This window comes from Chiloscyllium plagiosum, unplaced genomic scaffold (assembly GCF_037043375.1).
Source record: "Chiloscyllium plagiosum isolate Xiang-an unplaced genomic scaffold, Cpla_swu_hap1 HiC_scaffold_8, whole genome shotgun sequence".
Classification (NCBI taxonomy): domain Eukaryota; kingdom Metazoa; phylum Chordata; class Chondrichthyes; order Orectolobiformes; family Hemiscylliidae; genus Chiloscyllium; species Chiloscyllium plagiosum.
The window spans coordinates 1,125,556-1,147,767 of NW_028270146.1; the positions used below are offsets into that span (position 1 = coordinate 1,125,556).

The window sequence follows — 22,212 nt, forward strand, 5'->3', positions numbered from 1 at the left end:
TAGTTGAGAGTGCAATGGAGTGGAGCGGATAGGTGGGAACAAAGATTGACAGGTGGGACAGGTTATGAGGGAGGTGCTGAGCTGGAAGGTTGGAACTGGGGTAAGGTGGGGGGGGGAGAGGAGGGAAATGAGGAAACTGGCCAAGTCCACATTGGTGCCCTGGGATTGAAGGGTCCCGAGGCGAAAGATGAGCATTCTTTCTCCAGGCGTCGGATGCTGAGGGAGTGGCGATGAAGGCAGAGTGGGAGGGGGAGTTGAAATGTTCGGCCACGGGGCAGTGGGGTTGATTGATGCGGATGTCCCGGAGATGTTCCCAAAAGTGCTCTGCAAGAAGGCGTGCGGTTTCCCCAATGTAGAGGAGACCGCATCGGGAGCAACTGAAACAATAAATGACATGTGTGGAAGTGCAGGTGAAACATTGATGGATGTGGAAGCCTCCTTTGGGGCCTTAAATGGAGATTGGGGGGGGGTTGGGCACAGGATTTGCAATTCCTGCGGTGGCAGGGGAAGGTGCCAGGACAGGAGGTTGGGATGTTGAGGGCCGTGGACCTGACCAGGTGGTCACTGAGGGAACGTTCTTTGCGGAAGGCGGAAATAGGTGGGGAGAGAAATATATCCCTGGTGGTGGGGTCCGTTTGTAGGTGGCGGAAATGTCGGTGGATGATGCGATTTATGCGGAGGTTGGTGGGGTGGAAGGTGAGGACTGGGGCGTTCTGTCCTTGTTGCGGTTGGAGGGGTGGGATTCGAGGGCGGAGGGGCTGGACGTGGATGAAACACGTTGGAGGGCATCTTCAACCACCTGGGAGGGGAAATTTCATCTTTAAGGAAGGAGGCCATCTGGTGTGTTCTGGGGTGGAGCTGGTCCTCCTGGGAGCAGACGCGGTGGAGGCGGAGGAACTGGGAATACGGGATGGCATTTTTGCAGGAGATAGGGTGGGAAGAGGTATAACCAGGTAGCTGTGGGAGTCGGTGAGTTTGTAAAAAATGTCAGTGTCAAGTCGGTCGTCATTGATGGAGATGGAGAGGTCCAGGGAGGGGAGGGAGGTGTCAGAGATGGTCCAGGTAAATTTAAGGTCAGGGTGGAATGTGTTGGTGAAGTTGATGAACCATTCGACCTCCTCGCGGGAGCACGAGGTAGCGCCGATGCAGTCATCAATGTAGCAGAGGAAGAGGTGGGAGTGGTGTCGGTGTAACTCCGGAAGATGGACTGTTCTACGTAGCTGACAAAGCGACAGGCATAGCTGGGGCCCAAAGGGTGCCCATTGCTACCCCTTTCGTCTGGAGGAAGTGGGAGGATTGGAAGGGGAAATTGTTGAGAGTGAGGACCAGTTCAGCCAAACGAACAAGAGTGTCAGAGGAAGGGTACTGGTGAGGACGTTGGGAGAGGAAGAAACAGAGAGCTTGGAGGTCCTGGTCATGGCGGATGGAGGTGTACAGGGACTGGATGTCCATGGTGAAGATGAGGTGTCGGAGGCCGGGGAAATGAAAGTCTTGGAGGAGGTGGAGGGTGTGGATGTTGTCCTGAACGTATGTGGGGAGTTTCTGGACCAGGGTGATAGGACAGTATCGATGTAGGTGGAGATGAGTTTGGTGGGGGCAGGAGCAGGCTGAGACGATAGGTCAGCCAGGGTAGTCAACCTCTCAACCTCTTCCCTCTCCTGAGGTCTGGTGGCCCACACGTTAAATCATCACCAGTCACTTCTCTCTGATGAGGGCAACTCCTATGGTCTGAGAAGACTACGACAACACAACAACAGAAGGATTTGGGTCAAGTACAGGGACATGGGCTTAGCGTGGATGGAATTTTGGTCGGCATGGTCCAGTTTCGGCCAAAAGGCCTGTCACCATGCTGTGGGACTCTATGACCACCAACTCATTGGAAGAGTGTAGAGGAACAAATCTGCAATCACCATCTGAAATTAGGGGAGTATGGCACAAATGTTCACAAAGCTGGTGTAGGTACAAACAGCCAAATGGTCTCGTTCAGTAACATGACAATTATACAATCTTATACTATTTCCTTTAGATTTGAAGGAGATACTACCTGTGACAATGGACCATATTGATTTGTGTATCCTCCCACAGGGTTTTAATATGTTTCACTGCTGCATGAATTTCATGTTTCTCATCGTCATTTTTGTCTCGTAGAAGAGATTCTGCCTTCACCAGCACCCTGTCCAGTCGGAGATGCCCTTCAGGCTCCTCTGCTAAGATAACCTGTCCAAGAACCAATGATTAAACACATTGCTCAACTGAATAAAAGACTGATCAGGTGTATATACTTTAATAAAAATCACTTTTTTAAACTCCAATGGTTGAAGATTAAACCTGTTCATAAAGTAAACCTTTCATCAAGGCATAGAGTCATAGAGATGTACAGCATGGAAACAAACCCTTCGGTCCTACCCGTCCATGTTGACCAGATATCCCAACCAAATCTAGTCCCACCTGCCAGCACCCGGCCCATATTCCTCCAAACCCTTCCTACTCATACACCCATCCAAATGTCTCTTAAATGTTGCAATTTTACCAGCCTCCACCACTTCCTCTGGCAGCTCATTCCATACACGTACCACCCACTGCGTGAAACAGTTGCCCCTGAGGTCTCTTTTATATCTTTCCCCTCTCAGCCTAAACCTATGCCCTCTAGTTCTGGACTCCCCGACCCCAGGGAAAAGACTGTCTATTTATCCTATCCATGCCCCTCATAATTTTATAAACCTCTATAACGTCACCCCTCAGCCTCCGATGCTCCAGGGAAAACAGCCCCAGCCTGTTCAGCCTCTCCCTATAGCTCAAATCCTCCAACCTTGGCAACATCCTTGTAAATCATTTCTGAACCCTTTCAAGTTTCACAACATCTTTCCGATAGGAAGGAGGCCAGAATTGCATGCAATATTCCAATAGTAGCCTAACCAAAATCCTGTACAGCCGCAACACGACCTCCCAACTCCTGTACTCAATACTCTGACCAATAAAGGAAAGCATACCAAACGCCTTCTTCACTATCCTATCTACCTGCGACTCCACTTTCAAGGAGTTATGAACCTGCAGTTCAAGGTCTCTTTGTTCAGCAACACTCCCTCGGACCTTACCATTAAGTGTATAAGTCCTGCTAAGATTTGCTTTCCCAAAATGCAGCACCTCGCATTTATCTGAATTAAACTCCATCCTCCAGGTCCTGTTGGAATCTGAGGTAACCCTCTTCACTGTCCACTACACCTCCAATTTTGGTGTCATTTGCAAACTTACTAACTGTACTCTTATGCTCACATCCAAATCATTTATATAAATGACAAAAAGTAGAGGCCCAGCACTGATCCTTGTGGCACTCCACTGGTCACAGGCCTCCAGTCTGAAAAACAACCCTCCACTACCACCCTCTGTCTACTACCTTTGAGCCAGTTCTGTAGCCAAATGGCTAGTTCTCCCTGTATTCCGTGAAATCTAACCTTGCTAATCAGTCTCCCATGGGGAACCTTGTCAAACGCCTTACTGGAGTCCATATAGATCACATCCACTGCTCTGCCCTCATCAATCTTCTTTGTTGCTTCTTCAAAAAGCTCAATCAAGTTTGTGAGACATGATTTCCCACGCACAAAGCCATGTTGACTATCCCTAATCAGTCCTTGCCTTTCCAAATACATGTACACCCTGTCCCTCAGGATTCACTCCAACAACTTGCCCACTACTGAGGTCAGGCTCACCGGACTATAGTTCCCTAGCTTGTCTTTACCGCCCTTCTTAAACAGTGGCACCACGTTTGCCAACCTCCAGTCTTCCGGCACCTCACCCGTGACTATCGATGATACAAATATCTCAGCAAGAGGCCCAGCAGTCACTTCTCTAACTTCCCTCAGGTCCTGGGGATTTATCCACTTTTAACCATTCCAAGACATCCAGTACTTCCTCCTCTGTAATCTGGACATTTTGCAAGATGTCACCATCTATTTCCCTACAGTCTATATCTTCCATATCCTTTTCCACAGTAAATATTCATTTAGTATCTCCCCCATTTTCCGTGGCTCCACACAAAGGCCACGGTGATCTTTGAGGGGCCCTATTCTCTCCTTAGTTACCCTTTTGTCCTTAATATATTTGTTAAAAACCCTTTGGATTCTCCTTAATCCTATTTGCCAAAGCTATCTCATGTCCTCGTTTTGTCCTCCTGATTTCCCTCTTAAGTATACTCCTACTTTCTTTATACTCTTCTAAGGATTCACTCAATCTATCCTGTCTATACCTGACATATGTTTCCTTCTTTTTCTTAACCAAACCCTCAATTTCTTTAAGGAGAAAGTGAGGTCTGCAGATGCTGGAGATCAGAGCTGAAAATGTGTTGCTGGAAAAGCGCAGCAGGTCAGGCAGCATCCAGGGCTAGCTGGTGTTCATGTATCCTGGTGGCTAACTTTCTTCCTGTTTGTCCTACATAGTGTTTGTGGCAGTTCTTGCATGGAATTTTGTAGATGACGTTGGTTTTGTCCATGGGTTGTACTGGGTCTTTTAAGTTTGTTAGTTTTTGTTTGAGAGTGTTGGTGGGTTTGTGTGCTACTAGGATTCCGAGGGGTCTTAGTAGTCGGCAGTCATTTCTGAGACTTCTTAAAAATCATCAAAAACACCAAAATAGAGGAAGACGAAACAATGATCTCATTCGATGTAACAGCACTGTTCACCTCCATCAACATTGACCTGGCAAAGGAAACACTTACCAGACTTTTACAAGAGACCATCACACACAACCCAACCACCATCAATCACATTAACAACGAAAACATCATGAAGCTAGTGGACCTGTGCCTCACCACCCACTTCACCTTCAACAACACAATCTACAAACAAACCAACGGCACACCCATGGGATCTCCGCTATCAGGATTCATAGCAGAAGCGGTAATGCAAAGACTAGAACAAACAGCCTGACCAACCATCAAGACCAAAAATCTGGGTCCGCGACGTAGATGCATCCAGGGAACAGGAGAATCGACGTTTCGGACATAAGCCCTTCTTCAGAAATGCCTTTCCAAATACATGTACATCCTGTCCCTGAAGAAGGGCTTATGCCCGAAACGTCGATTCTCCTGTTCCCTGGATGCTGCCTGACCTGCTGCGCTTTTTCAGCAACACATTTTCAGCCCTCAATTTCTTTAGTCATCCAGCATTCCCTATACCTACCAGCCTTCCCTTTCACCCTGACAGGAATATACTTTCTCTGGATTCTTGTTATCTCATTTCTGAAGGCTTCCCATTTTCCAGCCGTCCCTTTACCTTCGAACATCTGCCACCAATCAGCTTTCGAAAGTTCTTGCCTAATACCCTCAAAATTGGCCTTTCTCCAATTTAGAACTTCAACTTTTAGATCTGGGCTATCCTTTTCCATCACTATTTTAAAACGAATAGAATTATGGTCGCTGGCCCCAAAGTGCTCCCCCACTGACACCTCAGTCACCTGCCCTGCCTTATTTCCCAGAGTAGGTCACGTTTTGCACCTTCTCTAGTAGGTACATCCACATACTGAATCAGAAAATTGTCTTGTACACACTTAAGAAATTCCACTCCATCTAAACCTTTAGCACTATGGCAGTCCCAGTCAATGTTAGGAAAGCTAAAATCCCCGACCATAACTAACCTATTAATTAGGGTGTAGGTTTGCTCGCTGAGCTGTAGGTTTGATATCCAGACGTTTCATAAACTGGCTAGGTAACATCATCAGTGGCAAAAAGGGGACATGAGGTAGCTTTGGCAAATAGAATTAAGGAGAATCCAAAGGGTTTTTAACAAATATATTAAGGACAAAAGGGTAACTAAGGAGAGAATAGGGCCCCTCAAGTGAAGCGAAGCTGTTGTCTCCTGCTTTCTATTTATATGCTTGTCCTGGATTGGGTTCCTGGGGTTTGTGGTGATGTCATTTCCTGTTCATTTTCGGAAGGGTTGATAGATGGTATCTAGATCTGTGTGTTTGTTTATGGCGTTGTGGTTGGAATGCCAGGCCTCTAGGAATTCTCTGGCAAGTCTTTGCTTAGCCTGTCCCAGGATGGATGTGTTGTCCCAGTCGAAATGGTGGTTTTCCTCCGTGTGTAGGGGTACGAGGGGGAGAGGGTCGTATCTTTTTGTGGCTAGCTGGTGTTCATGTATCCTGGTGGCTAACTTTCTTCCTGTTTGTCCTACATAGTGTTTGTGGCAGTTCTTGCATGGAATTTTGTAGATGACGTTGGTTTTGTCCATGGGTTGTACTGGGTCTTTTAAGTTTGTTAGTTTTTGTTTGAGAGTGTTGGTGGGTTTGTGTGCTACTAGGATTCCCAGGGGTCTCAGTAGTCTGGCTGTCATTTCTGGAATTCTTAAAAATCATCAAAAACACCAAAATAGAGGAAGACGAAACAATGATCTCATTCGATGTAACAGCACTGTTCACCTCCATCAACATTGACCTGGCAAAGGAAACACTTACCAGACTTTTACAAGAGACCATCACACACAACCCAACCACCATCAATCACATTAACAACGAAAACATCATGAAGCTAGTGGACCTGTGCCTCACCACCCACTTCACCTTCAACAACATAATCTACAAACAAACCAACGGCACACCCATGGGATCTCCGCTGTCAGGATTCATAGCAGAAGCGGTAATGCAAAGACTAGAACAAACAGCCCGACCAACCATCAAGACCAAAAATCTGGGTCCGCTACGTAGATGACACCTTTGTCATCACAAAACGAAACAAGATAGAAGAGACATTTAACATCATCAACAACACCCTCACAGGCATAAAGTTCACCGAGGGGGAAGAAACTGACAACAAACTCGCATTCCTGGATGTCACAGTCGAAAGAACGGACAACGGAGAACTACAAACCTGCGTATACAGAAAACCGACAAACACTGACCAAATACTTAACTACACCAGCAACCAGCCCAACACACAAACAAAGCTGTATCAGAACACTATTCCAATGAGCCACCACACACTGCAGCACAGACGATCTTTGGAAAACAGAGGAGAACCACCTATACTATGTATTCATGAAGAACGGATACTCAAAAAATACAGTGCGCAGATTCCTCAAGAACAAACCACAACAAGCAGACCAAACACAGCCAGAAACCCTAACCACCTTACCATACATCAAAGAAGTCTCAGAAATGACAGCCAGACTACTAAGACCCTTCGGAATCCTAGTAGCACACAAACCCACCAACATTCTCAAACAAAAACTAACAAACTTAAAAGACCCAGCACAACCCATGGACAAAACCAACGTCATCTATAAAATTCCATGCAAGGACTGCCAGAAACACTGCATAGGACAAACAGGAAGAAAGTTAGCCACCAGGATACACGAACACCAGCTAGCCACAAAAAGACAACTCTCTCTCCCTCGTAGCCCTACACACGGATGAAACAAAACACCATTTCGACTGGGACAACACGTGTCCTGGGAGAGGCTAAGCAAAGACATGCCAGAGATTTCCTAGAAGCCTGGCACTCCAACCACAACGCCATAAACAAACACATAGATCTAGATAACATCTATAAACCCCTCCGAAAACGAACAGGAAATGACATCACCACAAACCCCAGGAACTCCATCCAGGTGAAAGATATAAATCGAAAGCAGGAGACAACAGCTTCGCTTCACTTGGAGGTCGCCACTGATGATGTTACCCAGCCAGGTAATGAAACGTCTGGATATCAAACCTACAGCTCAGCGAGCAAACCTACACCCTAAACCTCAACCTGAGCTACAAACCTTCACAAACCTTGCAAAAACCCTATTATTCTTACAGATAGCTGGGATCTCCTTACAAGTTTGTTTCTCAACTTCCCTCTGACTATTGGGGGGGTCTATAATACAATCCCAATAAGGTGATCATCCCTTTCTCATTTCTCAGTTCCCTGGATGTATTTCTGGGAATATCCTCCCTCAGTACAGCTGTAATACTATCCCTTGTCAAAAATGTCACTCCCCCTCCTCTCTTGCCTCCCTTTCTATCCTTCCTGTAGTATTTGTATCCTGGAACATTAAGCTGCCAGTCCTGCCCATCCCTGAGTCACGTTTCTGTAATTGCTATGATATCCCAGTCCCATGTTCCTAACCATGCCCTGAGTTCGTCTGCCTTCCCTGTTAGGCCCCTTGCATTGAAATAAATGCAGTTTAATTTATTAGTCCGACCTTGTCCCTGCCTGCCCTGACTGTTTGACTCACTTCTGTTCTCAGCTGTACCTATCTCAGATCGATCTCTTTCCTTACCATCTCCTTGGGTCCCACCCCCCCCCACCACCTTACTAGTTTAAATGTGGAGGCAGTGGGGAAAAATGGTACAGAGGTAGATAATCCGTCATGACCTGAATGAATAGCAGTGCAGACCCAGTGGACTCAATGGCTTGCCTGCCTCAATTGCCAATGTTCTTGGGCCATTCAGACCTTCAAGCCTACTTCACCATTCATATAGGATCATGACTGATTCAGCTGTGGTCTCAACTCCATTTCCTGTATACCCCTAAACACCCTCAAGTCTCCTGTCTATCGAGGTACTCTGATAGCCCTGAATAAATTAAATGACCAAACATGTCTTGCTTTTTTAGGGAACGAATTCAACAGTCAAACAACCTCATCTCCTCATCTTGCTTCTAAACTGGGTCCCGAGTTCTGGTTTCCCCCACAAGAAATACCTACCTGGTATCCATCTCATCAAGTACCGTTATGTTTCAATACTAACAAATTTCGTTCCTCCAAACACAAATGGGTATAAATCCAACCTTTCTTCAATCTAACTCTTCATCCAAGGAATGAGTTCAGCACATTTCTCTATACTGCTTCTGAAACATTAGTCAGAAGTCACACAATGCCAGGTTATAGCCCAAATCACAAGCTTTTGGAGTGCTGTTCCTTCATCAGGTAAAGTGGAGGGAGGTGCACAGGCACAGAATATATAAGGTAAAAACAATGACCACAGATGCTGGAAACCAGATTTTGGATTGGTGGTGCTGGAAGAGCACAGCAGTTCAGGCAGCTCCTCGGATGCTACCTTGACTGCTGTGCTCTTCCAGCACCACCAATCCAAAACACAGAATATATAAGCAGAGATATAATGTGCTGACAGCGTGGTGCTGAAAAAGCACAGCAAGTCAGGCAACAACTGAAGAGCAGGAGATTTATAAATAATTTAAGGACAAAAGGGTAACTATGGAGAGAATAGGGCCCCTCAAAGATCAGCAAGATGGCCTTTGTGTGGATCCGCAGAAAATGGGTGAGACACTAAACGAGTATTTTGCATCAGTATTTACTGTGGAAAAGGATATGAAGGATATAAACTGTAGGGAAATAGATGGTGACATCTTACAAAATGTCCAGATTACAGAGGAGGAAGTGCTGGATGTCTTGAAATGCATAACAGTGGAAAAAACCCCAGGCCCTAATCAGGCCTAGAACTCTCTGGGAAGCTAGTGAAGTGATAGCTGGGCCTCTTGCTGAGATATTTGTATCATCGATAGTCATAGGTGAGGTGCCAGAAGATTGGAGGTTGGCAAACGTGGTGCCACTTTTGAAGAAGGGCGGTAAGGACAAGCCAGGGAACTGTAGACTGGTGACATTTAGATCAGAGTGGTGCTGGACATGCACAGCAGGTCAGGCAGCATCCGAGGAGCAGGAAAATCAACGTTTCGGGCAAAAGCCCTTCATCAGGAATAGAGGCAGGAAGCCTCCAGGGTGGAAAGATAAATGGGTGGGGGGGCCTGGGGTGAAGGCAGCAAAGAGTACAAAGGTGAATGGGGGTGGGGATAGGGATGATAGGTCGGAGAGGAGGGTGGAGTGGATAGGTGGGAAGGGAGATTGGCAGGTAGGACAAGTCATGGGGACAGTGCTGAGCTGGAAGGTTGGAACTAGGGTGAGGTGGGGGAAGGGGAAATGAGGAAACTGGTGAAGTCCACATTGATGCCCTGGGGTTGAAATGTTCCGAGGCGGAAGATGAGGCGTTCTTCCTCCAGGCGTCTGGTGGTGAGGGAGCGGCGGTGAAGGAGGCCCTGGACCTCCATGTCCTCGGCAGAGTGGGAGGGGGAGTTGAAATGTTGGGCCACGGGGCGGTGTGGTTGATTGGTGTGGATGTCCCGGAGATGTTCCCTAAAGCACTCTGCGAGGAGGCGTCCAGTCTCCCCAATGTAGATGAGACCGCATCATGAGCAACGGATACAATAAATGACATTGGTGGACGTGCAAGTAAAACTTTGATGGATGTGGAAAGCTCCTTTGGGGCCTTGGATGGAGGTGAGGGAGGAGGTGTGGGCGCAGGTTTTGCAATTTCTGTGGTGGCAGGGGAGGGTGCCAGGATGGGAGGGTGGGTTGTAGGGGGGCGTGGACCTGACCAGGTAGTCACAGAGGGAACGGTCTTTGCAGAAGGTGGTAAGGGGTGGGGAGGGAAATATATCCCTGGTGGTGGGGTCCGTTTGGCTGTGGCGGAAATGTTGGCGGATGGTATGGTTATTGCGAAGGTTGGTAGGGTGGAAAGTGAGGACCAGAGGAGCTCTGTCCTTGTAACGGTTGGAGGGGTGGGGTTTGAGGGCGGAGGTACGGTACGTGGATGAGATGCGTTGGAGGGCATCTCCAACCTTTCAGCTCAGCACTGTCCCCATGGCCTGTCCTACGTGCCAATCTCCCTTCCCACCTATCCGCTGCACCTTCCCCTCTGACCAATCACCTCTACCCCCCCCCCCCATTTATCTCTCTACCCGAGAGGCTTCTTGCCTCCATTCCTGATGAAGGGCTTTTGCCCGAAACGTCGATTTTCCTGCTCCTCAGGTGCTGCCTGACCTGCTGTGCTTTTCCAGCACCACTCTGATCTAAACTCTGGTTTCCAGCATCTGCAGTCCTCACTTTTGCATATAGACAGTGAGCCTGACCTCAGTGGTGGGCCAGTTGTTGGAGGGAATCCTGAGGGAAGGATGTACATGTATTTGGAAAGGCCAGGACTGATTTGGGATAGTCAACATGGCTTTGTGCGTGGGAAATCATATTTAACAAACTTGATAGAGTTTTTTGAAGAAGCAAAGAGGATTGATGAGGGCAGAGCAGTAGATGTGATCTATGTGGACTTCAGTAAGGCATTCGACAAGGTTCCCCATGGGAGACTGATTAGCAAGATTAGATCTCACGGAATACAGGGAGAACTAGCCATTTGGATACAGAACTGGCTCAAAGGTAGTAGACAGAGGGTGGTGGTGGAGGGTTGTTTTTCAGACTGGAGGCCTGTGACCAGTGGAGTGCCACGAGGATCGGGGCTGGGTCCTCTACTTTTTGTCATTTATATAAATGATTTGGGTGCGAGCATAAGAGGTACAGTTAGTAAGTTTGTCGATTACACCAAAATTGGAGGTGTAGTGGACAGCGAAGAGGGTTACCTCAGATTACAACAGGATCTTGACCAGATGGGCCAATGGGCTGAGAAGTGGCAGATGGAGTTTAATTTAGATAAATGTGAGGTGCTGCATTTTGGGAAAGCAAAGTATATTTGCAGCAAGACATTCCTGCTCCTGTATTCAAATCCTCTTGCTCTGATGACCAACAAAACATTTCCCTTTTTCATCTTCTGCTGCACCTTCATGCTTACTCTCAAGGACTGGTGTCCAAGGACACCCAGATCTCATTGCACCTCCCCTTTTCCCAATCTATCACCATTCAGACAATAAATCACCTGCCATGTTTGCTACGAAAGTCAATAACCTCACATTTATCCACATTAAATTGCATTTGCTTGCTTACTTAACCTGACCATATCACAAAACTTCTCTGCACCTTATTCACAGTTTATCCTGCCACCCAACTTTTTCATCATCTGCAAACATGTGATATGACAAGTAGTTCTCTCATCTAAATCATTAACGTAGATTGTGTAGAGCTGGAGTCCTATCACTGGTTGCAGCGGAACCCCAATAATCACTGCTTGCACATGGGAAATTATCTGTTTATTCCTACTCCTCACTTCCTGCCTTCCAACCAGTTTTATATCTCTCTTGTTATGAAGGTGTAGGTGTGTACTGTATCTTTGAGAGAGGGAGGAAGCTAGCAAGGACTGACTGAAAGCACAGAATGTGCTAACATTTGGCTGTGAAACAATAGCCGGAGCTGCACTGCCATGGTACACAACAATTTTGAATTCAGCCAATCAGTTTAAATTATGCCCAAATTACCAAAAGGCAACTGAATTTGAATTTTACTATTTTGGACGACATCAAACCAATAAGACAGTCCGATGTTTTGGGGTATGTAAAATTGAGCATTTTGAACAGTTAACCAGAGCAACAAAGAGCACCAACAAACACAGTCAGCCTGCAAAATTGCTCTGTGAAAGGTACCTTCTCAAAGTTTGTGAAGCAGAAGACTGAAGAAAAGACACAAGAAAGTACAGACAAGGATACCAAGGTAAAAGCGACAACTGACTGGTTTTGAAATCTGAATTTTTTGTTAAACTTAACTGGGGATTTTATTGGATCAGTAGTGTTGTAGAGTGGGAGGTAGATAAATTGATCAGACAAAGGAGGATTACAGTGTAGACAATTGGTGTTTAATACTCTTGTGTTTCTTAGAGTGAAAGAATAAATTGTTAAATTTTCTTCTTATATAGAGGGATTTTTATAGTTATTTGTCACTCATACTCTAACAGACTATAAGTTGAGGTGAGCTTTTCTGTGGGTCTGGTTCAAATTAGCAGAACAGTAAACCCTGTGTTGTAATACTCTAAATTCACTGCCTCCAATCCCATGCATAGGAACGTAAGAATTAGGTGAGCCATTCAGCCTCTTGAGCCTGTTCCATCTTTCAATGAAATCATAGCTGACCTGTTGTCTAACTCCATACACCAGCCTTTGGCCGAAATCCCTTTATACCTTATAAAGCCAAAAGAACTGCAGATGCTGGAAATCAGAAACTAAACAATGTGCTGGAAAAGCTCAGCAGTCTGGAGCACAGAACATAGAACATTACAGCGCAGTACAGGCTCTTCAGCCCTTGATGTTGCGCCACCCTGTCCTACTAATCTGAAGTCCATCCCACCTACACTATTCCATGTACGTCCATATGCCTGTCCAATGACGACTTAAATGCACTTAAAGTTGGCGAATCTACTACCGATGTAGGCAAAGCATTCCTGACCCTTACTACTCTGAGTAAAGCAGGTAAAGCATCTGTGAAGAGAATCAAACAGTTCCCTACTTCTATTAATGTCTTTCAATTCCTTCTTTCCATTAGGTCCTCTGTTCACCCATATTTTTAGGATGTTATTTATGTCTTCCTTTGTGAAGTCAGGCTAAAACATGTATTTAACTAATCTACCATTTATCAATGTCCCCATGATAAATTCCTTGCCTCCGTCTCTACGGGGCCTGAATTCATCTTTACTGACTTCCCTCTCTTCACCTTCACCCTGCTTTTACAAAGAGAGACAAAAAATACCTGTCCAATGTTTCTGACTGTCATTTATTTTTCCATTTTTCAAAAAAAAAATCATTCATGGGACATTGGGCCGAACTGGCTGTTCAGTGTTTATTGCCTATCCCTCGTTGCCCTTGAGCAAGTAGAGACGAGTTGCCTTCTTGAACTACTGCAGCCCATGTGCTGTAGGTAGACTCACAATGCCTTTAGGGAGAAAATTCCAGGATTTTGACCCAGTGACACTGAAGCCTGGATGGTGAGTGGCTTGGAGAGAAAATGCAGGGATGGTGTTCCCATGTAACTGCTGCCCTTATTGATCTCGATGGGAACGATTATGGGTCTGGAAGGTGCTGTTTAAGGATCTTTGATGAATTTCTGCACTGCAGCTTGTACATGATACATCTGGTGGTGGAGGTAGTACACTGGGTACAGTCTGGGACACAAACCACACAAGAATACTGATCCTAAGTCTGCACTTGCTTAGAGTGTGATGGCATTACAAAATAACATTGTACTTCAGCCATCAATTCTCAAAATACGATATTATTATACAATGACGGATGGGGCAGGGTAGTGCATACATAAACACAGTCCTTTTTCTCCAGCGCCTTCCTCACCTCTGTCTCTCTCAGTCTGTTTTCTAAAGCAGCTTTTGGTCCTTGGACATTGTCAGTGGCCTCTAAGCGCTCCTGGATCATTCGCATCCAGCTCTCTGCATTTTCCAGACAGCTTCCAAACTCTTCCTCGGGGCTCATCACAGCAACTGGTCCTACAAAAAGAATATTGCAGAACTGAGACAGCATCACTCAGAGCCAGAGTCTGAGGGGACGGAGCGGGTGAGTGGGTCCAAGGTGGGGTAGATGGGTGGGGGTTGTGATGGATCCAATGGGAGGGAGTGGGCCCAGTGGCTGGGGTTGGGGATGCATGTGGGGCTGGGACCCACATTGGGCGTGGCATCTGTAAGATGGGAATGGAGTCCATGGGTGGAGTGGGGATGGAGCCCGTGGGGGTGGGGTTGGGGGTGATGGAGCCCGTGGGGGTGAGGGGGATGGAGTCCGTGGGGGTGGGGGTGAGGGGGATGGAGTCCGTGGGGGTGGGGGTGAGGGGGATGGAGTCCGTGGGGGTGGGGGTGAGGGGGATGGAGTCCGTGGGGGTGGGGGTGGGGGGATGGAGTCCGTGGGGGTGAGGGGGATGGAGTCCGTGGGGGTGGGGGTGAGGGGGATGGAGTCCGTGGGGGTGGGGGTGAGGGGGATGGAGTCCGTGGGGGTGGGGGTGGGGGGATGGAGTCCGTGGGGGTGGGGGTGGGGGTGGGGGGATGGAGTCCGTGGGGGTAGGGGTGGGGGTGGGGGGATGTTGCCGGTGGGGGTGGGGGTGGGGATGGAGCCCGTGGGGGTGGGGCCCGGGGGGGGGGGTGGGGATGGTGCCCGTGGGGGTGGGGCCCGGGGGGGGGGGGTGGGGATGGTGCCCGTGGGGGTGGGGGTGGGCGTGTGGGGGGGGGGTGGGGGGAGGGGATGGAGCCCGGGGGCGGGGGGGGTGTGTGGGGGGGGGGGATGGAGCCCGGGTGAAAGCCCGCCCCCACCACCATCCCCGACAAATCCAGCGATAGCGCCGACAGGCGCGGCCCGGGTCTGGGGAGTCGGCTACTCGAGAGTGTGCTCACCGCCCAATCCGACAAAGTGCCACTTCCCGCCGAATGGAGGCCCCGGGCCCGAGCCACAGCCAGAACCAGAACCAGAACCAGAGCACAGGCCGAACCGTCACTGACCGAGAGGCGGGGCCGCGAGGGGGCGGGGCTGCGGGAGGGGCGGGGCTGGGGGAGGGGCGGGGCTGCGGGGGGCGGGGCTGCGGGAGGGGCGGGGCTGGGGGAGGGGCGGGGCTGCGGGGGGCGGGGCTGCGGGTCTGCGGGAGGGGCGGGGCTGCGGGAGGGGCGGGGCTGCGGGAGGGGCGGGGCTGCGGGAGGGGCGGGGCTGCGGGAGGGGAGGGGCGGGGCTGCGGGGGGCGGGGCTGCGGGGAAGGCAGAGCACAGCAGGTCAGGCACCATCCGAGGAGCTTCGAAATCGACGTTTCGGGCAAAAGCCCTTCACCAGATTTAATCCTGAAGAAGGGCTTTTGCCTGAAACATCGGTTCTCCTGCTCCTCGGATGCTGCCTGACCTGCTGTGCTCTTCCAGCACCACTCTGATCCAGAATCTGGTTTCCAGCATCTGTACTCATTGTTTTTACCTCATAGGGAAGGCAGGTCCTGCAGATCGAAGGGTGGGGCTTGGAGGTGGAGGGGCGGGACAGAGCGGATGGGCGGAACTGCAACTGGGGGCGGGGCTTAGGAAGTGTGAGGCACAGGGAGGGCGGGGCGACGCTTGGGGTGGGCAGGTCTGCGGTGGGTGGGGCGGGGCTTGGGGTGTCGGTGGGCGGTGTTGGGGAGGAAGGTGAGGCTCCGTGTGGAGGGCTCGGTTTGGGGAGGTGGGGGCGGGGATCGGGCGAGGGGCGGGGCTCGGGCTGGGGGAGGAGCTGATGTGAGGGGCGGGGCTCGGGTGAGTGGCGGTGCAGAAGTGAGGGGCGGTGCTGATGGGAGGGGCGGGGCTCGGGCTAGGGGAGGAGCTGATGTGAGGGGCGGGGCTCGGGTGAGTGGCGGTGCAGAAGTGAGGGGCGGTGCTGATGGGAAAGGCGGGGCTCGGATGAGGGGCGGGGCTCGGATGAGGGGCGGGGCTCGGATGAGGGGCGGGGCTCGGATGAGGCTTTCAAGTTAGAGGCAGAGCGCGCCAGGCACCATCCCTGTCCTGCTTCTGGGCCCGGGTCTGCCCGAGGGTAATGATGCCCTCACTTATCTACAGGGGGTAATGATGCACTCTCTTACCTACAGGGGGTAATGATGCCCTCACTTATCTACAGGGGGTAATGATGCACTCTCTTACCTACAGGGGGTAATGATGCCCTCACTTATCTACAGGGGGTAATGATGCACTCTCTTACCTACAGGGGGTAATGATGCCCTCTCTTACCTACAGGGGGTAATGATGCCCTCTCTTACCTACAGGGGGTAATGATGCCCTCTCTTACCTACAGGGGGTAATGATGCCCTCTCTTACCTACAGGGGGTAATGATGCACTCACTTACCTACAGGGGGTAATGATGCTCTCACTTACCTACAGGGGGTAATGATGCACACTCTTACCTACAGGGGGTAATGATGCTCTCACTTACCTACAGGGGGTAATGATGCACACTCTTACCTACAGGGGGTAATGATGCTCTCACTTACCTACAGGGGGTAATGATGCCCTCTCTTACCTAAAGGGGGTAATGATGCCCTCACTTACCTACAGGGGGTAATGATGCACTCTCTTACCTACAGGGGGTAATGATGCACTCACTTACCTACAGGGGGTAATGATGCTCTCACTTACCTACAGGGGGTAATGATGCCCTCTCTTACCTACAGGGGGTAATGATGCTCTCACTTACCTACAGGGGGTAATGATGCACACTCTTACCTACAGGGGGTAATGATGCTCTCACTTACCTACAGGGGGTAATGATGCACACTCTTACCTACAGGGGGTAATGATGCTCTCACTTACCTACAGGGGGTAATGATGCACACTCTTACCTACAGGGGGTAATGATGCTCTCACTTACCTACAGGGGGTAATGATGCCCTCTCTTACCTACAGGGGGTAATGATGCTCTCACTTACCTACAGGGGGTAATGATGCTCTCACTTACCTACAGGGGGTAATGATGCACACTCTTACCTACAGGGGGTAATGATGCTCTCACTTACCTACAGGGGGTAATGATGCACTCTCTTACCTACAGGGGGTAATGATGCACTCTCTTACCTACAGGGGGTAATGATGCTCTCACTTACCTACAGGGGGTAATGATGCTCTCACTTATCTACAGGGGGTAATGATGCACTCTCTTACCTACAGGGGGTAATGATGCTCTCACTTACCTACAGGGGGTAATGATGCCCTCTCTTACCTACAGGGGGTAATGATGCACTCTCTTACCTACAGGGGGTAATGATGCCCTCACTTATCTACAGGGGGTAATGATGCACACTCTTACCTACAGGGGGTAATGATGCCCTCACTTATCTACAGGGGGTAATGATGCACACTCTTACCTACAGGGGGTAATGATGCTCTCACTTACCTACAGGGGGTAATGATGCTCTCACTTACCTACAGGGGGTAATGATGCTCTCACTTACCTACAGGGGGTAATGATGCACACTCTTACCTACAGGGGGTAATGATGCACTCTCTTACCTACAGGGGGTAATGATGCACTCTCTTACCTACAGGGGGTAATGATGCTCTCACTTACCTACAGGGGGTAATGATGCCCTCTCTTACCTACAGGGGGTAATGATGCACTCTCTTACCTACAGGGGGTAATGATGCCCTCTCTTACCTACAGGGAGTAATGATGCCCTCTCTTACCTACAGGGGGTAATGATGCCCTCTCTTACCTACAGGGGGTAATGATGCCCTCACTTACCTACAGGGGGTAATGATGCTCTCACTTACCTACAGGGGGTAATGATGCACTCACTTACCTACAGGGGTAATGATGCACTCTCTTACCTACAGGGGGTAATGATGCACTCTCTTACCTACAGGGGGTAATGATGCTCTCACTTACCTACAGGGGGTAATGATGCTCTCACTTATCTACAGGGGTAATGATGCACTCTCTTACCTACAGGGGGTAATGATGCTCTCACTTACCTACAGGGGGTAATGATGCTCTCACTTATCTACAGGGGTAATGATGCACTCTCTTACCTACAGGGGGTAATGATGCTCTCACTTACCTACAGGGGGTAATGATGCTCTCACTTACCTACAGGGGGTAATGATGCCCTCACTTATCTACAGGGGGTAATGATGCACACTCTTACCTACAGGGGGTAATGATGCTCTCACTTACCTACAGGGGGTAATGATGCTCTCACTTACCTACAGGGGGTAATGATGCACACTCTTACCTACAGGGGGTAATGATGCACTCTCTTACCTACAGGGGGTAATGATGCACTCTCTTACCTACAGGGGGTAATGATGCTCTCACTTACCTACAGGGGGTAATGATGCCCTCTCTTACCTACAGGGGGTAATGATGCACTCTCTTACCTACAGGGGGTAATGATGCCCTCACTTATCTACAGGGGGTAATGATGCACACTCTTACCTACAGGGGGTAATGATGCCCTCACTTATCTACAGGGGGTAATGATGCACACTCTTACCTACAGGGGGTAATGATGCTCTCACTTACCTACAGGGGGTAGTGATGCTCTCACTTACCTACAGGGGGTAATGATGCTCTCACTTACCTACAGGGGGTAATGATGCACACTCTTACCTACAGGGGGTAATGATGCACTCTCTTACCTACAGGGGGTAATGATGCACTCTCTTACCTACAGGGGGTAATGATGCTCTCACTTACCTACAGGGGGTAATGATGCCCTCTCTTACCTACAGGGGGTAATGATGCACTCTCTTACCTACAGGGGGTAATGATGCCCTCTCTTACCTACAGGGAGTAATGATGCCCTCTCTTACCTACAGGGGGTAATGATGCCCTCACTTACCTACAGGGGGTAATGATGCTCTCACTTACCTACAGGGGGTAATGATGCACTCACTTACCTACAGGGGTAATGATGCACTCTCTTACCTACAGGGGGTAATGATGCACTCTCTTACCTACAGGGGGTAATGATGCTCTCACTTACCTACAGGGGGTAATGATGCTCTCACTTATCTACAGGGGTAATGATGCACTCTCTTACCTACAGGGGGTAATGATGCTCTCACTTACCTACAGGGGGTAATGATGCTCTCACTTATCTACAGGGGTAATGATGCACTCTCTTACCTACAGGGGGTAATGGTGCACTCTCTTACCTACAGGGGGTAATGATGCACTCACTTACCTACAGGGGGTAATGATGCTCTCACTTACCTACAGGGGGTAATGATGCACTCTCTTACCTACAGGGGGTAATGATGCCCTCACTTACCTACAGGGGGTAATGATGCACTCTCTTACCTACAGGGGGTAATGATGCCCTCACTTATCTACAGGGGTAATGATGCACTCTCTTACCTACAGGGGGTAATGATGCACTCTCTTACCTACAGGGGGTAATGATGCCCTCACTTACCTACAGGGGGTAATGATGCACTCTCTTACCTACAGGGGGTAATGATGCCCTCACTTACCTACAGGGGTAATGATGCACTCTCTTACCTACAGGGGGTAATGATGCCCTCACTTACCTACAGGGGGTAATGATGCTCTCTCTTACCTACAGGGGGTAATGATGCACTCTCTTACCTACAGGGGGTAATGATGCTCTCACTTACCTACAGGGGTAATGATGCACTCTCTTACCTACAGGGGGTAATGATGCTCTCACTTACCTACAGGGGGTAATGATGCCCTCACTTATCTACAGGGGTAATGATGCACTCTCTTACCTACAGGGGGTAATGGTGCACTCTCTTACCTACAGGGGGTAATGATGCACTCACTTACCTACAGGGGGTAATGATGCACTCTCTTACCTACAGGGGGTAATGATGCCCTCACTTACCTACAGGGGGTAATGATGCCCTCACTTATCTACAGGGGTAATGATGCACTCTCTTACCTACAGGGGGTAATGGTGCACTCTCTTACCTACAGGGGGTAATGATGCCCTCACTTACCTAAAGGGGGTAATGGTGCACTCTCTTACCGACAGGGGGTAATGATGCCCTCATTTACCTACAGGGGGTAATGATGCACTCTCTTACCTACAGGAGGTAATGATGCTCTCACTGACCTACAGGGGGTAATGATGCTCTCACTTACCTACAGGGGGTAATGCTGCACTCTCTTACCTACAAAGGGTAATGATGCACTCTCTTACCTACAGGGGGTAATGATGCCCTCACTTACCTACAGGGGGTAATGATGCACTCACTTACCTACAGGGGGTAATGATGCACTCTCTTACCTACAGGGGGTAATGATGCCCTCACTTACCTACAGGGGGTAATGATGCACTCACTTACCTACAGGGGGTAATGATGCTCTCACTTACCTACAGGGGGTAATGATGCTCTCACTTACCTACAGGGGGTAATGATGCACTCACTTACCTACAGGGGGTAATGATGCTCTCACTTACCTACAGGGGGTAATGATGCACTCTCTTACCTACAGGGGGTAATGATGCTCTCACTTACCTACAGGGGGTAATGATGCACTCACTTACCTACAGGGGGTAATGAAGCACTCTCTTACCTACAGGGGGTAATGATGCACTCTCTTACCTACAGGGGGTAACGATGCCCTCACTTACCTACAGGGGGTAATGATGCACTCTCTTACCTACAGGGGGTAACGATGCCCTCACTTACCTACAGGGGGTAATGATGCACTCTCTTACCTGCAGGGGGTAATGATGCTCTCACTTACCTACAGGGGGTAATGATGCCCTCTCTTACCTACAGGGGGTAATGATGCACTCTCTTACCTACAGGGGGTAATGATGCTCTCACTTACCTACAGGGGGTAATGATGCTCTCACTTACCTACAGGGGGTAATGATGCTCTCACTTACCTACTGGGGGTAATGATGCACTCTGTTACCTACAGGGGGTAATGATGCTCTCACTTACCTACAGGGGGTAATGATGCTCTCACTTACCTACTGGGGGTAATGATGCACTCTGTTACCTACAGGGGGTAATGATGCTCTCACTTACCTACAGGGGGTAATGATGCTCTCACTTACCTACTGGGGGTAATGATGCACTCTCTTACCTACAGGGGGTAATGATGCTCTCACTTACCTACGGGGGTAATTATGCTCTCACTTACCTACAGGGGGTAATGATGCTCTCACTTACCTACAGGGGGTAATGATGCCCTCTCTTACCTACAGGGGGTAATGATGCCCTCACTTATCTACAGGGGGTAATGTTGCACTCTCTTACCTACAGGGGGTAATGATGCCCTCACTTACCTACAGGGGGTAATGATGCCCTCACTTACCTACAGGGGGTAATGATGCACTCTCTTACCTACAGAGGGTAATGATGCACTCTCTTACCTACAGGGGGTAATGATGCCCTCACTTACCTACAGGGGGTAATGATGCACTCACTTACCTACAGGGGGTAATGATGCACTCACTTACCTACAGGGGGTAATGATGCACTCACTTACCTACAGGGGGTAATGGTGCACTCTCTTACCTACAGGGGGTAATGATGCCCTCACTTACCTACAGGGGGTAATGATGCACTCTCTTACCTACAGGGGGTAATGATGCCCTCACTTACCTACAGGGGGTAATGATGCACTCACTTACCTACAGGGGGTAATGATGCTCTCACTTACCTACAGGGGGTAATGATGCACTCACTTACCTACAGGGGGTAATGATGCTCTCACTTACCTACAGGGGGTAATGATGCACTCACTTACCTACAGGGGGTAATGATGCTCTCACTTACCTACAGGGGGTAATGATGCACTCTCTTACCTACAGGGGGTAATGATGCACTCTCTTACCTACAGGGGGTAACGATACCCTCACTTACCTACAGGGGGTAATGATGCCCTCACTTACCTACAGGGGGTAATGATGCACTCTCTTACCTACAGGGGGTAACGATGCCCTCACTTACCTACAGGGGGTAATGATGCACTCTCTTACCTACAGGGGGTAACGATACCCTCACTTACCTACAGGGGGTAATGATGCACTCTCTTACC

The 22,212-nt window shown here is 49.2% G+C and overlaps 1 protein-coding gene across 4 annotated transcripts in view; it reads right to left on the reverse strand.

The window, feature by feature from the left end:
- The window catches only part of LOC122554866 (nesprin-3-like), a 115,111-nt gene extending 99,879 nt beyond the window's left edge, over nucleotides 1-15,232 (reverse strand). For all 4 annotated transcript variants that reach the window (XR_015757808.1, XR_015757809.1, XM_087989520.1 and 1 more), the window contains exons 1-3: nucleotides 15,086-15,232; nucleotides 14,043-14,194; nucleotides 2,045-2,217 (exon numbers count right to left, since the gene is read on the reverse strand). Coding sequence is in view for 2 of the 4 variants with exons in the window: in XM_087989520.1 (XP_087845646.1) it covers nucleotides 2,045-2,217; nucleotides 14,043-14,180 (311 nt within the window). In the remaining 2 variants the exon portion in view is untranslated. The remainder of the gene's footprint in view (nucleotides 1-2,044; nucleotides 2,218-14,042; nucleotides 14,195-15,085) is intronic.
- Nucleotides 15,233-22,212: the final 6,980 nt, after the last annotated feature.